Source organism: Eumetopias jubatus, unplaced genomic scaffold (genome assembly GCF_037043125.1).
Source record: "Eumetopias jubatus isolate StellerSeaLion01/CBP00866 unplaced genomic scaffold, mEumJub1_p1.0 scaffold_7, whole genome shotgun sequence".
Taxonomy (NCBI): Eukaryota; Metazoa; Chordata; class Mammalia; order Carnivora; family Otariidae; genus Eumetopias; species Eumetopias jubatus.
Window position 1 is genome coordinate 91420285 of NW_028274813.1, and position 19247 is coordinate 91439531.

At 41.4% G+C, this 19247-nt stretch overlaps 1 protein-coding gene across 5 annotated transcripts in view; it reads right to left on the reverse strand.

The window, feature by feature from the left end:
* ATP8B4 (ATPase phospholipid transporting 8B4 (putative)) overlaps positions 1-19247 on the reverse strand; it is a 301636-nt gene that overhangs the window by 260464 nt on the left and 21925 nt on the right. For all 5 annotated transcript variants that reach the window (XM_028100015.2, XM_028100016.2, XM_028100011.2 and 2 more), the window contains exon 2: positions 585-653. In XM_028100015.2, coding sequence (XP_027955816.1) covers positions 585-612 — 28 coding nt within the window. In that variant the 5' untranslated portion in view covers positions 613-653. The remainder of the gene's footprint in view (positions 1-584; positions 654-19247) is intronic.

The following is a 19247-nucleotide window of genomic DNA, read 5'->3' on the forward strand; positions in this document are numbered from 1 at the left end:
TTTACTTATATGTGGAACATAAAAAACAAATGAATAAACAAAGCAAAATAGAAACAGACTCATAAATACAGAGAACAAACGGGTGGTTGCCAGATGGAAGTGGAGGGTGAGGAGATGGGCAAAATAGGTGAAGAGGATTAAAAAGTACAAACTTCCAGTTATAAAAGATGTCACAAGAATATAAAGTATTGCGTAGAAAATACAAGTAATAATATAATAACTCTGCATGATGACATATGGTAATTATACTTGTGATGAGCGTTTCATAATGTATATAAATATCAAATCACTATGTTATACAGCTGAAATATAATATTGTATTTCAACTACACTTCAATCAAAAATAATTTTTTAAAGGGCACAAGGAAACTTTCTGGGGTGGTAGAAATTTTTGTATCTTGTTTTGGGATGGTAATTAGACAGATGTATACAACTGTCCAAACTCATCAAACTGAACACTTAAGACTAATGTGGTTTTTGTATATAAATTACACCTCCACAAATAAAATGAAGTGAAATTTTAAAAAGTAAAATAAAAATTAAGTCAGCTTCACTTTATGTCATCTGAAGAGCTCAGTACTTACCAAGCGATTTCTTTTTACTGCAGAACATTATTGTACCTGATTATGTTTCACCAGGTTTCAACAGTTGGCCTACGTAGAAAACAAGAAAAGTACACATCAGCATTTTTAAAATGCTCACTAACCATAAATTTCCACCTTTTAACTTTCTTTCTAGTCAAATCTAGATGACTGGGAATCATTGGCACAATAATGAATAACAGATTCCATTTATTAGGTTTAAATCTAACTAGATAAGAATAATTCTACACAAGCAGTGGTTGCTTGGCCAGAGATCGAGGCGTGTGATGGTGGGGTTTTCGTGATGAAGGCTCCAGGTTCCTGTGACTGCATAGGAGTCTTTTGGATTATCCTGTTTATCTTTCTCAGTGCCCAAGGAGATCAAAGAAAAGAATAGCAGCAACTGTCTGAACAAAAAAGCGACCACTTTCTGGAAGGTAGGACATGCGGAGAAGTGAATCCGAGGCGATATTCGGGAGGATAGACGGCGGGGGAGGGGCCTCCATCGGGGGCTTCTGGCAAGTGATAGAGCCGCGGAGCACAAAAATTGGAACTTTTAGAAGCCTGCTCAGCTGAAGGATGTTTCTCCAGTGGCTAAGCGGGAGGTGGAACCCTCGCAGGACAGTGTGGTCTCAGGACCCTCGGGGTCACAGAAACACCGGGGGTGCCTGAGTGCAGCAGAGCTCCTAGGTATCAGAGCGGGGAAGCCGGCTGCAGAGACGGAGCCGAGGCGCGGGCTCTCAGCTCGGGGTTGCCATAAACTGTGATCTGCGGCCCAGTCGAGCCATTGCTCCTCCAGCAGGGACCCAACAAGCGGCAGAGCTGGGGAGACTGCCCTTCCTCCCCCAGGAGGAGCAGCACAGGAGCGCACCGCAGGGATCTGCTGGGTTTGGAGACTCCACACGGGGTCGGGTGCCAGAGATAGAAATGCTCAGTCACAGGCTCGGTGAGCACGAAGTGCAACCAGAGACAGGGGAGACAGAGTGATTGACTGCATTTCTCTGGGGGCGCACTGAGGAGTGGGGGCCCCGAGTTCTCGGCTCCACCGGGGTAGAGACTGGGAGGCCGCCATTTTTACCCTCATCCTCCAAAGCTGTAGGGAAAGCTTGCAGGGAACAAAAGCTCCCGAGAGCAAAGCTGAGCAGACTACTTAGCCCCACCCACAAAGGGCAGGGCAATTCCGCCTCCAGCAAAGACATTTCAGAACCACGGCAACAGGCCCCTCCCAGAGAAGATCAGCAAGAACCGCCAGCCAAGACCAAGTTTACCGATCAATGAGAATGGCAGAACTCCAACACTAGGGGAATACTACACATAGAATTCGTGGCCTTTTTGCCATGATTCTTTAGTCTTTCAAGGTTAATTTTTTTTATTTTTTTAAGATTTTATTTATTTACTTCAGAGAGAGAATGAGAGAGAGAGAGCACATGAGAGGGGGGAGGGTCAGAGGGAGAAATAGACTCCCTGCTGAGCAGGGAGCCCAATGCGGGACTCGATCCTAGGACTCCAGGATCATAACCTGAGCCAAAGGCAGTCGCTTAACCAACTGAGCCACCCAGGCGCCCAGTCTTTTTTTTAACTTTTTTTTTTTACTTTTTCTTTTTCCCTCTTTCAGCCATCTTATCAATCCCTTTTTTAAAAAACATTTTCATTTTTCATTTTTAGAGTCATATTCTACCCCTTCATAGTAGTTACCCTGATTTTTGGTGTGTGTGTGTGTGTGTGTGTGTGTGTGTGTGTGTGTGTATTGTTCTCTCTTTAAAATTTTGGGATATAGTTTCTTCTAACAGATCAAAATATACCCTAAAACTCTAGTGTATGACTTTGTTCTAGTCTCCTGCCTGATCACATTCTCTCCCTTTTTTTAAATCCTCTTCTTTCTTTTTTCAACCAACTTATCAATTCCTTTTATAAAATCTTTAATAATTTTCATCTTTACAGTCATATTCCATCCCTTCATCATATTAACCCTTATTTTTATACATATATAAGTTTTTCTTTCTTTAAAATTTTGGGAGCACTCTCTTTTAACGGACCAAAATACACCCAAAATCTAGTGTGTGGCACTGATTTATGAACCAGCCTGATCATATTTGATCATATTCTGTTTTTTTGTTTTTGTTTTTGTTTTATCTTTTTCTTTTTTTTTTCTTTCTTTCCCTTTCTTTTCCCCATTTCAGGTCTCTTCTGATTTGTTTAGTGTATATTTTTCTGGGGTCGTTGTTACCCTGTTACCATTTTGATCTCTCATTCATCTATTCTCCTCCAGACAAAATGACAAGCTGTAAAATATCACCTCAAAAAAAGGACAAGAGGCAGTACTGACTGCCAGGGAACTAATCAATACATACATTAGTAAGTCGTTGGAACTAGAGTTCAGAATAATGATTTTAAAGATACTAGCTGGGCTTGAAAAAAGCATGGAAGATATTAGAGAAACCCTTTCTGGAAAAAATAAAAGAACTAAAATCTAACCAAGTCAGAATCAAAAAGGCTATTAATGAGGTGCAATCAAAAATGGAGGCTCTAACTGCTAGGATAAATGAGGCAGAAGAGAGAATTAGTGATATAGAAGACCAAATGATGGAAAATAAAGAAGCTGAGAAAAAGAGATAACTACTGGATCATGAGGGCAGAATTCGAGAGATAAGCGATACGATAAGACAAAACAAGATTAGAATAATGGGGATCCCAGAAGAAGAAGAAAGAGAGAGAGGGGCAAGGTATATTGGAGCAAATAATAGCAGAGAACTTCCCTAATTTGGGGAAGGAAACAGGCATCAAAATCCAGGAGGCACAGAGAACCCCTCTCAAAATCAATAATAGGTAAACACCCTGACATCTAATAGTAAAACTTAGGAGTCTCAGAGACAAAGAGAAAATCCTGAAAGCAGCTCGGGAGAAGAGATATGTAACCTACAATGGTAGAAACATTAGACTGGCAACAAACCTATCCACACAGACCTGGCAGGCCAGAAAGGACTGGCATGATATATTCAGAGCAATAAATGAGAAAAATATGCAGCCAAGAATACTATATCCAGCGAGGTATTCACCGAAAATAGAAGGACATAAAAAGCTTCCAGGACAAACAAAAACTAAAGGAATTTGCAAACACAAAACCAGCCCTCCAAGAAATATCGAAAGGGGTCCTCTAAGCAAAGAGAAAGCCTAAAAGTAACATAGACCAGAAAGGAACACAGACAATATACAGTCACAGTCACCTTACAGGCAATACAATGGCACTAAATTCATATCTTTCAATAGTTACCCTGAATGTAAATGGGCTAAATGCCCCAATCAAAAGACAGAGGCTATCAGATTGGATTAAAAAACAAAACCCATCGATATGCTGTCTGCAAGAAACTCATTTTAGACCCAAAGACACCCCCAGAATGAAAGTGAGGGGGTGGAAAACCATTTACCATGCTAATGGACACCAAAAGAAAGCTGGGGTGGCAATGCTTATATCAGACAAATTAGATTTTAAAACAAAGACTATAATAAGAGATGAGGAAGGACACTATATCCTACTTAAAGGGTCTATCCAACAAGAAGATCTAACAATTGTAAATATCTATGCCCCTAACATGGGAGCAGCCAATTATATAAGGTAATTAATAAAAGCAAAGAAACACATCGACAACAATACAACAATAGTGGGGGACTTTAACACCCCCCTCACTGAAATGGACAGACCATCTAAGCAAAAGATCAACAAGGAAATACTATTTTTTAAAGATTTATTTATTTATTTGACAGAGAGAGAGAGATAGCGAGATCAGGAACACAAGCAGGGGGAGTGGGAGAGGAGGCAGCAGACTTCCCGCAGAGCAGGGAACCTGATGTGGGACTCGATCCCAGGACCCTGAGATCACGACCTGAGCTGAAGGCAGATGCTTAGCGATTGAGCTAAGGCACCACAGAAATAAAGACTTCAAATGACACACTGGACCAAATGGACTTCACAGACGTATTCAGAACATTCCATCCCAAAGCAACAGAATACACATTCTTCTCTAGTGCCCATGGAACATTCTCCAGAATAGATCACATCCTAGGTCACAAATCAGGTCTCAACTGGTACCAAGAGATTGGGATCATTCCTTGCATATTCTCAGCCCACAGTGCTTTGAAACTGGAACTCAGTCAACAAGAGGAAAGTTGGAAAGAACTCAAATACATGGAGGCTAAAGAGCATCCTATTAAAGAATGAATGGGTCAACCAGGAAATTAAAGAAGAATTTAAAAAATTCATGAAAAAAATGAAAATGAAAACACAACTGTTCAAAATCTTTGGGATGCAGCAAGGCAGTTCTAATAGGAAAGTATATAACAATACAAGCCTTTCTCAATAAACAAGAAAGGTCTCAGATATACAACCTAACACTACATCTAAAGGAGCTGGAGAAAGAACAACAAATAAAGCCTAGGGGCGCCTGGGTGGCTCAGTCGTTAAGCGTCTGCCTTTGGCTCGGGTCATGATCCCAGGGTCCTGGGATCAAGCCCGACATTGGGCTCCCCGCTCGGCGGAAGGCCTGCTTCTCCCTCTCCCACACCCCCTGCTTGTGTTCCCTCTCTCGCTGTGTCTCTCTCTGTCAAATAAATAAATAAATATTTTTAAAAAATAAAAATAAAGCCTAAACCCAGCAGGAGAAGAGAAATAATAAAGATCAGAGCAGAAATCAAGGAAATAGAAACCAAAAGAACAGATCAATGAAACAAGGAGCTGGTTCTTGGAAAGAATTAACAAGATTGATAAACCCTGGCCAGACTTATCAAAAAGAAAAGAGAAATGACCCAAATCAACAAAATCATGAATGAAAGAGGAGAGATCACAACCAACACCCAAGAAATACAAACAATTATAAGAACGTATTATGAGCAAGTATATGCCAGCAAATTAGATAACCTGGAAGAAATGGATGCATTCCTAGAGATGTATCAACTACCAAAAACTGAACCAGGAAGAAATAGAAAACCTGCACAGATCTATAACCACTAAGGAAATTGAAGCAGTCATCAAAAATCTCCCAACAAGCAAGAGCCCAGGGCCAGATGGCTTCCCAGGGGAATTCTACCAAACAAAGAAGAATTAATACCTATTCTTCTGAAACTGTTTCAAAAAATAGAAATGGAAGGAAAACTTCCAAACTCGTTTTATGAGGCCACCATTACCTTGATCCCCAAACCAGACAAAGACCCCATCAAAAAGGAGATTTACTGACCAATATCCTTGATGAATATGGATGTAAAAATTCTCACCAAAATAATAGCCAACAGTATCCAACAGTACATTAAAAGGATTATTCACCACGACCAAGTGGAATTTATCCCTGGGCTGCAAGGTTGGTTAAACATCTGCAAATCAATCATTGTGATACAGTACATTGAGAAAAGAAAGAACAAGAACCATGATCCTCTCAATAGATGCAGAAAAAGCATTTGACAAAGTACAGCATCCTTTCTTGATCAAAACTCTTCAGAGTATAAGGATAGAGGGTACATACCTCGATATCATAAAAGCTATCTATGAAAAACTCACATCGAATATCATTCTCAATGGGGAAAAACTGAGAGCTTTCCCCCTAAGGTCAGGAACGCGGCAGGGATGTCCACTATCACCACTGCTATTCAACATAGTATTAGAAGTCCTAGCCACAGCAATCAGACAACAAAAAGGAATCAAAGGCAACCAAATCGGGAAAGAAGTCAAACTCTCACTCTTTGCAGATATGATACTTTATGTGGAAAACCCAAAAGACTCCACCCCAAAACTGCTAGAACTCAGACAGGAATTCAGTAAAGTAGCAGGATATAAAATCAATGCACAGAAATCAGTGGCATTCCTATACACCAACAACAAGACAGAAGAAAGAGAAATTAAGGATTCAATCTCATTTACAATTGTACCCAAAACCGTAAGATACCTAGGAATAAATCTAACCAAAGAGGCAAAGGATCTGTACTCAGAAACTATAAAATACGCATGAAAGAAATTGAGGAAGACACAAAGAAATGGAAAAACGTCCCATGCTCATGGATTGGAAGAACAGATATTGTGAAGATGTCAATGCTACCTAAAGCAATCTACACATTCAATGAAATCCCCATCAAAATACCATCCACTTTTTTCAAGGAAATGGAACAAATAATCCTAAAATTCGTATGGAAACAGAAAAGACCCCAAATAGCCAGAGGAATGTTGAAAAAGCAAATCAAAGCTGGTGGCATCACAATTCCAGACTTCAAGCTCTATTACAAAGCTGCAATCAACGAGACAGTATGGTACTGGCACAAAAACAGACACATAGATTAATGGAACAGAATAGAGAGTGCAGAAATGGACCCTCAACTCTATGGTCAACTCATCTTTGACAAAGCAGGAAAGAATGTCCAATGGAAAAAAGACAGTCTCTTCAACAAATGGTGTTGGGAAAATTGGACAGCCACATGCAGAAGAATGAAACTGGACCATTTCCTCACACCACACACAAAAATAGTCTCCAAATGGTTGAAAGACCTAAATGTGAGACAGGAGTCCATCAAAATCCTAAAGGAGAGCACAGGAAGTAACCTCTTCGATCTCAGCCACAGCAACTTCTTCCTAGAAACATCACCAAAGGCAAGGGAAGCCAGGGCAAAAATGAACTATTGGGATTTCATCAAGATAAAAAGGTTTTGCACAGCAAAAGAAACAGTCAAAAAAAAAAAAAAAACAAAAGACAACCGACAGAATGGGAGAAAATATTTGCAAATGACATATCAGATAAAGGGCTAGTATCCAAAATCTATAAAGAACCTATGAAACTCAACACCCAAAGAACAAATAATCCAATCAAGAAATGGGCAGAAGACATGAACAGACGTTTTTCCAAAGAAGACATCCAAATGGCCAACAGACACATGAAAAAGTGCTCAACATCGCTCGGCATCAGGGAAATCCAAATCAAAACCTCAATGAGATACCACCTCACACCAGTCAGAATGGCTAAAATTAACAAGTCAAGAAACGACAGATGTTGGCAGGGATGCGGAGAAAGGGGAACCCTCCTACACTATTGGTGGGAATGCAAGCCGGTGCAACCACTCTGGAAAACAGTATGGAGGTTCCTCAAGAAGTTGAAAATAGAGCTACCCTAAGACCCAGCAATTGCACTACTGGGTATTTACCCCAAAGATACAAATGTAGGAATCCGAAGGGGTACGTGCACCCCGATGTTTATAGCAGCAATGTCCACAATAGCCAAACTGTGGAAAGAGCCAAGATGTCCATCGACAGATGAATGGATAAAGAAGATGTGGTATATATACAATGGAATATTACGCAACCATCAAAAGGAATGAGATCTTGCCATTACCAACGACGTGGATGGAACTGGAGGGTATTATGCTGAGCGAAATAAGTCAATCAGAGAAAGACATTATCATATGATCTCACTGATATGAGGAATTCTTAATCTCAGGAAACAAACTGAGTGTTGCTGGAGTGGTGGGGGGTGGGAGAGATGGGGTGGCTGGATGATAGACACTGGGGAGGGTATGTGCTATGGTGAGCGCTGTGAACTGTGTAAGACTGTTGAATCACAGACCTATACCTCTGAAACAAATAACACATTATATGTTAAAAAGAAAAAAAAAGAAGAAGAAGATATCAGGAAGGGAAAAATGAAGGGGGGGAGTCGGAGGGAGAGACGAACCATGAGAGACTATGGACTCTGAGAAACAAACTGAGGGTTCTAGAGGGGAGGGAGGTGGAGGGATGGGTTATCCTGGTGATGGGTATTAAAGAGGGCACATCCTGCATGGAGCACTGGGTGTTATACGCAAACCATGAATCATGGAACATTACATCACAAACTAATGATGTAAGGTATGGTGATTAACATAACACAATTTAAAAAAAAGAATAATTCTACACAAAAGTAATCTATTTGTATTATATGCTATGTGAAACAACATAAGATAAGCCCAAGTGTGCCATTCAATTTGGCGTTAAAATTGAGCCCAATTTTCTAATGTATTCCAAACCCTGTGAATCAGAATATATCAGGGATGAAGCTACAGCATCTGCTTTTTATCAAGTGTCATTAGATAATTCCTTTCCAGAGCTAGCACTGGGAACCACTGCTAAATTACAGGAGCTACATGTGAGAGGAAATTATTGGCTGGCCAGGCTCACACTGCAAAAATCTTCCTCAGTTCATTCTGTGTATAGTCTTCTCCAAGTAGCTACCTGAAAAGCCAGAGTAATGTCATTATTGCCTTTCCATTTTTCCCTACCTATGATCTAATTATGGTAAACTCTATTAGAAGATTGAGAATAAAGAAAGGAGCAAACAGGGCGCCTGGGTGGCTCAGTCGTTAAGCATCTGCCTTCGGCTCAGGGTCCTGGGATCGAGCCCCACATCGGGCTCCCTGCTCCGTGGGAAGCCTGCTTCTCCCTCTCCCACTCCCCCTACTTGTGTTCCTGCTCTCGCTATGTCTCTGTCAAATAAATAAATAAAATCTTAAAAAAAAAAAAAAAGAAAGGAGCAAACAAATGATTTCAAACATTTAGAACCTGAACGACTGTAGGAATGAACTCCGGAACCTTTGCAAACACATGACAGGGTAGGCAAAGGTACTGAATACAAGTTCTTTCAGTTTGAAAGAGAAATGACTTATTCGCTTCCTGCTCAGAGAAGTGCTGTGGCAGGATGCACATAAAGAAAAAGTTAGTCCGTCATACAGAGACCAGAGGAGAGGAACAGTCAATGCTTATGGTTTAGTAGTTCCAAGAAAAGAGGATGTAGAGGAAATTCATCAACAGCCACTGCTCCGCTACAAATCTCTCAATCTAAAAAGCCTGAAACCATCACTATTTCTCCCTGTAGTGGCCCCAGATCCATGAGTTCCTTCTGCCACCCCCAAGAAAAGCAGCAACCTGCTGAGGGCACAGCTATTCCCGAATGTGCCTGACAAACAGGACCACTGACACCTGGTGACACCCACTGCTTGTCTAGGGACAGGATACTAAAAATGATGAATCTTCACAAGCAAGTGGGGGAAATGCTGCCAGGTGCTGCTAGAAGCAGGAATAAGTCCTTAAATATTATTTTATTTTTTAATTATTTATTTTAATTATTACTAACTATTCTGTTTCTCCCCCCAATACCTTCTACCAACTGTGCTGCCCAAGATGAGTCCCCCCACCACCACCACAGCCCCAGGCATCTGCTTGCCTCTGGGAATACCTGCTGATGAGTGATTGCTTTTCCCTGCATTGCTCATAACAGGTTTCTCTGCTCCTGCCTTAGCCACCTATACACTAGGGTCCACCCTGAAGCAGAGTCACCTTTACAAAAGGTAAATGGCATCCGGTCACACCCCTGATGAAAACCCTCCAATCACTTCCCACTGGCCTTAGAAAAAAAAGATCAAATTCTAACATGACTCCTTGGACCCTCCACAACCTGGTCCCTGTTCATTTTTCTAGCCTGATTTCCCATCACTCTCCTCACTGCCCCCACTCCTCCTTGTACCCCATTGTGTCTATACTCCAGAAATACTAAGCTCAGCTTCTTTCCATCTGGGAGCCCAACACATGCTCTTCCCTCTGCCTATAACCACCTAACTCATCCAACCCCTTAACCTAACTCCTACTTATATTTCCAATATCAATTCATATATCGCTTCCTCTACAAGGCCTCTCCGGTCCCCCAAATCAGAGCTAGGGGCACCTGTATGTGCTCTCATATAATCCAGAACTTCCCATGAGAGCCCCTATCACTCCAGAACATATTTGCCTATTACGTTATATTGGCTGTGTCCTCATTAAATGTCTACAAACTCCAGTAGGGCAGGGATCTCATCTGTCTGGTCCACAGCTATATCTCTAGTATCTAATGCATGACTGGCATATAGTAATCCTCAATAAATATTTGCTAAATGAAAGAATGAATGAGGTCTTTAATTTCATTTAGGAAAGGACCAAGGGCTTTCAGACATTAAAAGGAACTTCCCTTTTTAAAAATTTTTTGTATTGAAGTATAATTAAAGATTTATTTATTTGAGAGAAAGAGAGTGAGTGCAGAGCCCAACATGATCCCATGACCCTGAGATCATGACCTGAGCCAAAATCAAGAGTCAGACACTCAACCGAATGAGTCACCCAAGCGCCCCTGTATTGAAGTGTAATTAACATACAGTGTTATATTAGCTTCAGGTGTACCACATATGGATTTGACATTCTATACATTACTAAATGCTCACCACAATAAGTGTAAAGCCACTTCCCTTTTAGCAACTATCCCTTCCCAGGATCCAACCCCACATGTCAGAATGTCTTAGATCTTCCCAAGCTGGGGGCCACCATGACTTTCTCATCTACTCCCTCCTTCTGGCCCATCCCCATCCTCTTTTATACTCCCCCATCTCCAGCCTAGGAAAAACCTCAAGGATGAATATTTGCTTAGCAATAGGAAGAGTGTGGCAGGCAAACTGAAGAGCAACAGAAAGAAGAGAGAAATTTGCAAAGCCTGGAAGAGAACAAAAGGAGGCTATTTAATAAAAAAAGTAGCTATTTAATAAAAAAATAATAAATTAAATTAAATTAAATTAAAACAAGATGCACTGAAAGATTTTTTTTGAGGTAAGGCCTTCCTGCAAGAAATTAGGGGCGCCTGGGTGGCTCAGTCGGTAGTGTCTGCCTTCAGCTCAGGTCATGATCCCAGGGTCCTGGAATCAAGCCCTGCACGGGGCTCCCTGCTCAGCGGGGAGCCTGCTTCTCCCTCTGCCCCTCCCCCCACTTGTGCTCACTCTCCATGTGCACGCTCTCTCTCCCTCTCAAATAAAGTCTTTAAAAATAATAAAATAATAAAATAAATTAAAAAGAAATAATATGGATAAAAGTGTGTTTTCATCCAAGGACTATCTTTGTTCTAAAAAAAAAAAAAACAGTCACAACAGATACAAAATGGGAGCAGGGAGAAGGATGAATGGATTCAGTGACAATGACATCTGGTTCTGGTGGCCCCATCTGGCCAGACAGTTAAGGCTCATCCACAAGTTCTAACCCAACTCGTTAGGGCCTTAAAGTTCTCTCCTGAGACTAAGTCAACATGTTGTGTTTTCATGGGCTCAGAGTCCCAGGAGCAGGTGAAAGGAAGAATGATTCTTTAAGCAAGAGGGCAAAAAGGACTCTACACCCTGACAGGTAGCAATTAGAATGTAGGCAGAGGAAAGAAATTCAATCTCTCAGGAACTTAATAAGGGTACTGGCCACTGGCCAACTTATTCTTTCTTCTTAATGGTTTGAGACATTTGCTTTGATGGATTAGTACTAACAAATAACCAGTTCAAAAGATGAATACAGGGCGCCTGGGTGGCTCAGTCGTTAAGCGTCTGCCTTCGGCTCAGGTCATGGTCCCAGGGTCCTGGGATCGAGTCCCACATTGGGCTCCCTGCTCAGCGGGAACCCTGCTTCTCCCTCTCCTACTCCCCCTGCTTGTGTTCCTGCTCTTGCTGTGTCTCTCTGTCAAATAGATAAATAAAATCTTAAAAAAAAAGATGATTATATAAATGTAACCAAAACATATATATCCATATCACCCCTTCCCGCTTATTTTAGATACTTCTGCAAGCACTTCTCATTTTAACAGCTCCTAGGCAAACAAACATAAAGCAATACCATATCCTTCCTAAAATGATCTCTAAGTCATATAGCTATTTCATGTTTTTAATTTCCCTAATACCATCTTCCAAAATGTGTTCAAAGCCTTTTTTTATTTTAAAGATACTGAATAAATTCATTTTGTGAATTTTAGCTGTTTTGACTCTTGTAGAAAATCTTTTCCACTTTATAATTAATCCAGAGTGATAATATGATCACAATTGTATAAATTAATATTTCTACAAGACATATGAAAGTTTTTTCTTATTAATGATCCTATTCAAGTGTTTTCACTCCCTGAGACATGAAGTTATAACAAAAAATTAAGAAGTGACCTTCAGGCCTGTGTTTCCTCCAATCTAGTATTTTCCTTGTAACAGCAGCAAGTCCAGGCATACTTAACAGAGGATTCACACTAATGTAGCAGATTCTAGTTTAACTTTTAGGAAGTGAAATTTAGTGCTTTCATTCTTGGACATTTATCAACTCACCAAAATACCCCAGCTGACACTCTAATTCTAAAAGATGTCGGAGTAAAGAAAAGTCATCTTTTGTTGAACTTTCAGTTAAGGTCTAAGGAAATAGAGTAGACAAATCAGGTGGGAGAAAAGTTTTGCTAATGTGAAATCTAGCTCTAGAAGTAGGAACTTCTGATTCTGAAATTCAACCATTTCCAAATGCTGAAGCAAAATGTATCTATATGAACACATTCCTTGTTTTTGATATCACCCCAAAGGAGAGGAAATAGAAAAACGAAAGCTGCTGGTAGGTCTTATTTAAAAATTCTTGGTTTCTTCTTATATAAGGGATTAAAATGGTGGTTTCCTTGTGTGAAAGTCATGGCCGGCCAGAGGGGGCGGGGGCAGGATGTAATAAGAAAAAGAGGTATAGTGGTGCCTGGGGGGGCTCAGTCAGTTAAGCGTTTTCCTTCAGCTCAGGTCATGATCCCAGGGTCCTGGGATTGAGTCCCGCATCGGGCTCAATGCTCAGCGGGGGAGTCTGCCTCTCCCTCTCCATCTACCTTTCCCCCTGCTCATGCGCTCTCTCTAATAAATAAATATTTTTTTTAAAAAAAAGAGGTATGGAAAAAGACGAAGAGAGAAAGGAGTAGCTAACAGCTAATAGTGAAAGGCTTTTATGTATATTAATTCATTTTTAAAGGCAATGAGTGATTTTTTTGAAAAGATTGAAAGTTATGCTTCCATAAGATTTTTTTTTTTTACATTTCCAGTTCAGGTTTTGAATCTTGGTTACAAAAAATAATTCTTCTAATGGAAAATATGACAAAGTCAAAGGAAGACTCTAGTTTGTTCAAGGAAAATAAGGAGATAGTTTCAGACACCTAGAGACTGAGGGTGATGACAAGACATCGAAGTTAGAAATGCTACTTAAGCAGCTATATGCAGCAGAGAGCATCCTGTCCATAATATGATTTTACAAGGTCTCTACTTATAGAAATGGGTACACCTGAGTGCAGGTGACTCAACATTTTAAACAAATGATTAAAATGGAGATTCCCTTTAATGACCTGAGGCCATTCAACAATCAAGTTATTATAATTTCCCCTGCTCCAATTCCATGATCACCAAGCAACCTGCTGATAATAACTTACTTTCCCACAGAAGTCTGTCTATAGGGAAACAGTGCACTAGTCATGCCTGCTGAAGTGAACATTCTGGTCCTCCTGACAGTTATATTTCACATTTTAAATTAATAAATTGTCATTCTTATTTTATATTACCAGTCTCTTGAGCTAAGAGTAGTCTAACTCAGAAAGATAAATCTGTTTTTGGAATGCTGTTGAATTATAGTCCAAAATCTACAGGATAAACAACCCATTCTAGATGCAGTAAATTCACCAAGAGGCCTCCGAGGGAACAGCCAGCCCGCTGACCTGCTCAAAGGGCAGCAGGATGTGGTGGATGGAAGCTTGTCCTTTGGAGCCAAACAGGCTAACCTTGGATTCCTACTTTTTCCACTAATTCATTACAGAATCCAGGGCAAATATACTCAGAACCTACTGGATGGGCTGTTGGGGATGGGGGCACATGATGAAAAGCCTCATTAGTTATCTTGAAGGCAGCCTTCTGAACTCTGTCAAAGTATCTACATAAACATTAGGATTAAATGAGGACAGTGATTCTAACTTCCTTCAAGACATTCTACAATAAAACAAAGGAGATAAGTGTGAATGGATAATGAAACTTTAAAGAGGAGATGTGTTTGTGGTGGGGCACAGCCCTGGGGATAAACTGAGGGGAGGGAAAACAGTGGAAAGAGAAAGACTGAAAATAGGAGGCAGAGTGACAGAAAGGCAAAGGAATTGGAGGAGATCAGAGAAGAAAGGGGCAAGAAAGGAGCCAAGGCAGTTAAGGAAAGGACAGGAGCAGTGGAAGCCAGGAGAGCAACATGGGGCAGATTCCTGGCAGCTTCTCCTTACTTGCCCAGAGTGCTGCCCAGGTGAGCTCATTCCTGCCTGTCTTCAAATCAGAGTCTAGGGAGGAACCAGGGTGCCCCCGTGGGGGGATCCTCTACTCCCTTTGAGCAGTGGGTTCTCTCCAGTTCTCAGGGACAAGATGGGCCAAAGGGGAAAGGATCCCTACGGTTTCAGTAAGCCCAACCCCAGACCCCACCCATTGGGACGACTTCCCATCCTCTTCTCCACTCTCTGGTTCTGCTCTGCTTTCCTTCCTCATTCCCCAACTCTGCTTTCTCTTCTTCTTTGGAAACACTGTATGTATAAAGGAGACACTTTTAGGATAATAGGATTCCAATCCCAGCTCAGCTACTTTCTATCTAGTGTTACTTTGGCCAAGTCACTTCCCCTTCCTAAGGCTCAATCTTCAAATTTGTAAAATAGGGACAACAATGCCTTCCTCCTAGAGTTGCTGTGAGGGTAAATATACATGTATATATATGGTTCATTCCATAAAAATATGTTCCCTTCCCTCCTCCCATTTATCTTTTCTTCTACTCCCTCCCTTTTTTCCTCTTTCAATTTCCCAGGTTCCCTTCCCTGTTTTCTTAACGGTCCTTCATGTTTTTCACTCAGGCACTTGCTTCCTAACCCAAGTCACCCTGTCTCTGAGGACTAACCCCACCAAGAATGGAAGGGACGGGGGCTGATGCGGGGGGTGGGCAGCACCAGGGTGGGTCTAGGTAAACCTTGAAAAGCCTGCCTGCCTGAGCAATAGTGGCATCTAAGGATGGGAAGCTGGAGGGCAGGATTAGGGACCCAGCCCCTTCTCTCTGCCCTCCATCTTCTCTGGTTCTACCCTTTTCCCTTTTCTTCCTCTGGCTCCAGGTTCCCAAAGGCAAAAAAAGCAAAGCCCGGATAAGTCCTCCCACCCCTGGACAAGATGACCTTGTGGTCCTATCTGTTGGCAACTCTGCCTACAGGCCCAAGAATATTCCCTGGCACCCTCAGTGCCACGCCCCTGAGGGATGGGGAGGTGAGGCTGAAGCACAACAATAAGACCCAGGAAAGACATGCTGGTGCAGCGGGGAAATCTTAGCCTTGGAAGGAATGACTGAGCTTCTGTCCTGCACGTGTGCAGCGTTGAATGTGATGTGTGGGTAAGAGGTGTACATAGTGTTTTAATCATACTTGTCAGTAACAGCTGCCAACAGCCATAGCAGTTGTCGATTGTCCATAATGGACAAAAGTAGAAGTGAACATAATTTAAGCCTGTGTGTGTGTGTGTGTGTGTGTGTGTAAGTGATCATTGTACAGCCAAATTTATAAATTGCTTAGCAATTAGATATAATTACCATTAACAATAAATTATTCTATTTCCCATATAATGTATATTAGATTGATTTTGTTGTCAGTTGTCATGTCAACACTGCAGTCTGTTTATATTCTGTTAGGCATGCAGCTGTTACCCAGCCACAAGATTCTGAAGTGGTGGGAACCGTTTCCCTTCCTCCTCTTGTTTACCCCCTGCTCACTTTTATCCTTGCTCTCATTTCTTTTTCTCTTTCTCTGTTTCCTAGCCTACTCTTGCTGCCTCTCTAGTGCACTTTTGCCCTCATGCTGCCTTTCTCTCCCAAACATGCCTCCCCTGGCTTAGGCATCTTCCTTCCCCTCTCACTTCCCTTTTCCTCCACCATTTCGTGAGTCAGGCAGCTGGGCTTGGTCCTGCCAGCTCTGTAACCTCCAGCCAAGTTCCCTCTCTTCTAAGCCCTGGGTTTCTCATCTGTAAACAGGGACAATTAGAGTAACCCACAGGATCATTAGGCATGCCTACAAAGAAATTAGCACAGTGCCTCCTGTGACAAAGTTAGGACTCAATAAAGAAAAGCTATTTTTTTTAAATATATGTTTAACTCTCCACAAGTAAAAAAAAAAAAACCCTCCTGTCAGGGATGCCTGGGTGGCTCAGTCAGTTGGGTGTCTGTCTTCAGCTCAGGTAGTGATCCCAGGACCATGGGATCGAGCCCCGCATCAAGCTCCCTGCTCAGCGGGGAGCCTGCTTTTCCCTCTCCTTGTTGCCCCTGCTTGTGCACACTCTGTCAAATAAACAAATCTTTTAAAAAAAACAAAACAAAACAAAAACGTGTCAATTTTGAACATCAGTAGGGATGGCTCTCAATCAAACACTTATTGGGTACCTATTGTTTTTTTAAGATTTTATTTATTTATTTATTGAGAGGGAGAGAATGTGAGTGAGGCAGCGGGGGGGAGGCGGGGGGCAGGCTGTAGATAATCTCAAGCAGACTCAGTGTGCTGAGTGCGGAGCCCGATGCAGGGCTCATTCTCACGACCCTGAGATCATGACCTGAGCCAAAACCAAGAGTCAGACTCTTAACTGACTGAGACACCCACTTGCCCCAACTGGGTGCCTATTCTATGTCAAACCTGGGCTGGGTAGAGGGAGGTAAGTATCATTAAGTCCTACCTCTGTCACTCAAAAGCCTGTAGTCTGGGAAAGATAAAAACAAATACATAGATCATTTGAATGGCTATCATGGAAGCAAGGACTGAGCACAATGGAGGCAGAGGGAAGGGAGTCACCAAGCCTGCTTTGCAGAGTCAGCTAAGATGTCACAGACAGTGTTCTGAGTTGAATCCTTTTGAAAAGGAAAAAAGAGTTGGCTCATAAAATGAGGTAAGGACAGACAAAAGGAACAGCTTGTGGAAAGACCAAGTGTTGTGAAAGAGAAGGAAAGGTTTGGGGAGCAGTGACAGTCATGGCAACAAGATTATAGGGGGCATGGAGCTGGCAAGGTAGATTAGAGATGGATTCTGAAAGAAGTGATCATCTTCATCATTGTTATCATCATCACTACCATTCACTGGATACTTGGCCTTGTGCTAAGTACTTGACATGTATCATCTCATTTAATCCTCACCAAAATTCTATGAGAGAGGACTATCATTATCCCCATTTGATAGATAAAGGTGACATGGGGCAGGGCTGTGTTCAAGACCCATGGTTAACCCTGCAGGTAATGGGGAGGTGGAAGAGGTCTCTCAGAGAAGGATATGGTTAGAATCCAGCCCCCCTTGTCCACTGTCATTGCACTCTGTGTCTCTCTATGCAAGCATATGATATCAGCGCTTTTAGGAAGATTACTCTCACAGCATGGCCTGGCATGGAAAGAGACGGGGGGGGGGGGGGGCAATGACAACAGGCAAGTGAAGCTAGATTCTAGAAATGTTTCTGCAGTTGAATTGACAGTTTATAAATGGTCCACATGCTGGGGTGCAGGACAAGGAGGAATCTAGGGTGACTTCTAGGTTTTTGGCTCAGGACAATGAGGACACAGAGGTACCATGAACTAAAATGACAAGTACAGCAAGAAAGGGAGAAGGAAGAGAAAGCAAAAGGGCAGGAACTGCGATGGGAGAATAATAAATTTAGTTTGAACACATTAGTCTTGAAATTTCTCTTGATAGTTGAAAATATCCTCAGCACGAAAGAGAAAAGACGTATTTTTAGACTTGGAATCATCAGCATAGATGCAAGCATTGAAGTCATGGGAAGTGAATGATCTCACTCAGGAAGAACAAGAATAAAAAGAAGTGAGGAGCGGACAGACGATGAGGATGAGTCAATAAAAGGTTGAAGAGGCCCCAGGGAACACCCAACTTCAAAGGACAGGTCAGACAAGGATATACTGAAATGAGACGTGAAGGCTTTCCTACTGTGGTATCTTCCTCTGGGCATCTAGCATAGAGCCTGACACGGGTAGGTGCTCAACAAGCTGGAGCTGACCAAAGAAATGGAGAGAGAGAAAGGAAAAAACATTTCCAAAAAATGCAATGACCAATATATTTAATATCTACATTTAATATTTAATCAGAAGTTAATATTTGAAAAATATTTAATATTTCTAAGAAGTCAAATAAGATTTTAGGCATGGGGAACACTTGGAGGTTACTATTTTCTTGGACACCTTTTTGTGAGAAATCCTGAAAATACCAGCATCTATTTCTTGTATATGCAATACAAGCATCTAGCATACATACATTAAAAAGAGTTTTAGGAGAGCTACAATTTCTAATTCACTTTTAAACAAAAGGTTAAGTCTTTTCCAACTAAATGAAAATTTCCAATTTACCAGGTAAGAACAAAATAAAATCCTCCTGTGCACAAAAAAAATTCTCCAGGGGCACAAAAAAATTACTTGATCCCTCATTTTTAAAGATGCATGCATGATGAAACAATATAAAAGCACAAGATAGATAAATATAGGTTTTAAAAAATCACTCTGAATTTAAATTTTGCAGTAAAGGCTAACATAGAACAACACCTGAGCAAAGGTGACCATTCAAGGACACATGTTGATAGCTCCACGCACAGTCCTATATTTCCTCCTCTCCTTTCTCATAAGCCTTCAGCCCCCAATTAAAATTTCTCACCAATTTCCTTTCTTTTCAAAACAGCTAATTGTTAACCAGGGACCTGAGACACTCTCGTATCTATCAACCAAATAGCTAGAAGTATCGATTTCTCAGTTCAGACAAATCTCAGCACTAAAAACAAACCACTCCAGCCTCAGAGAGT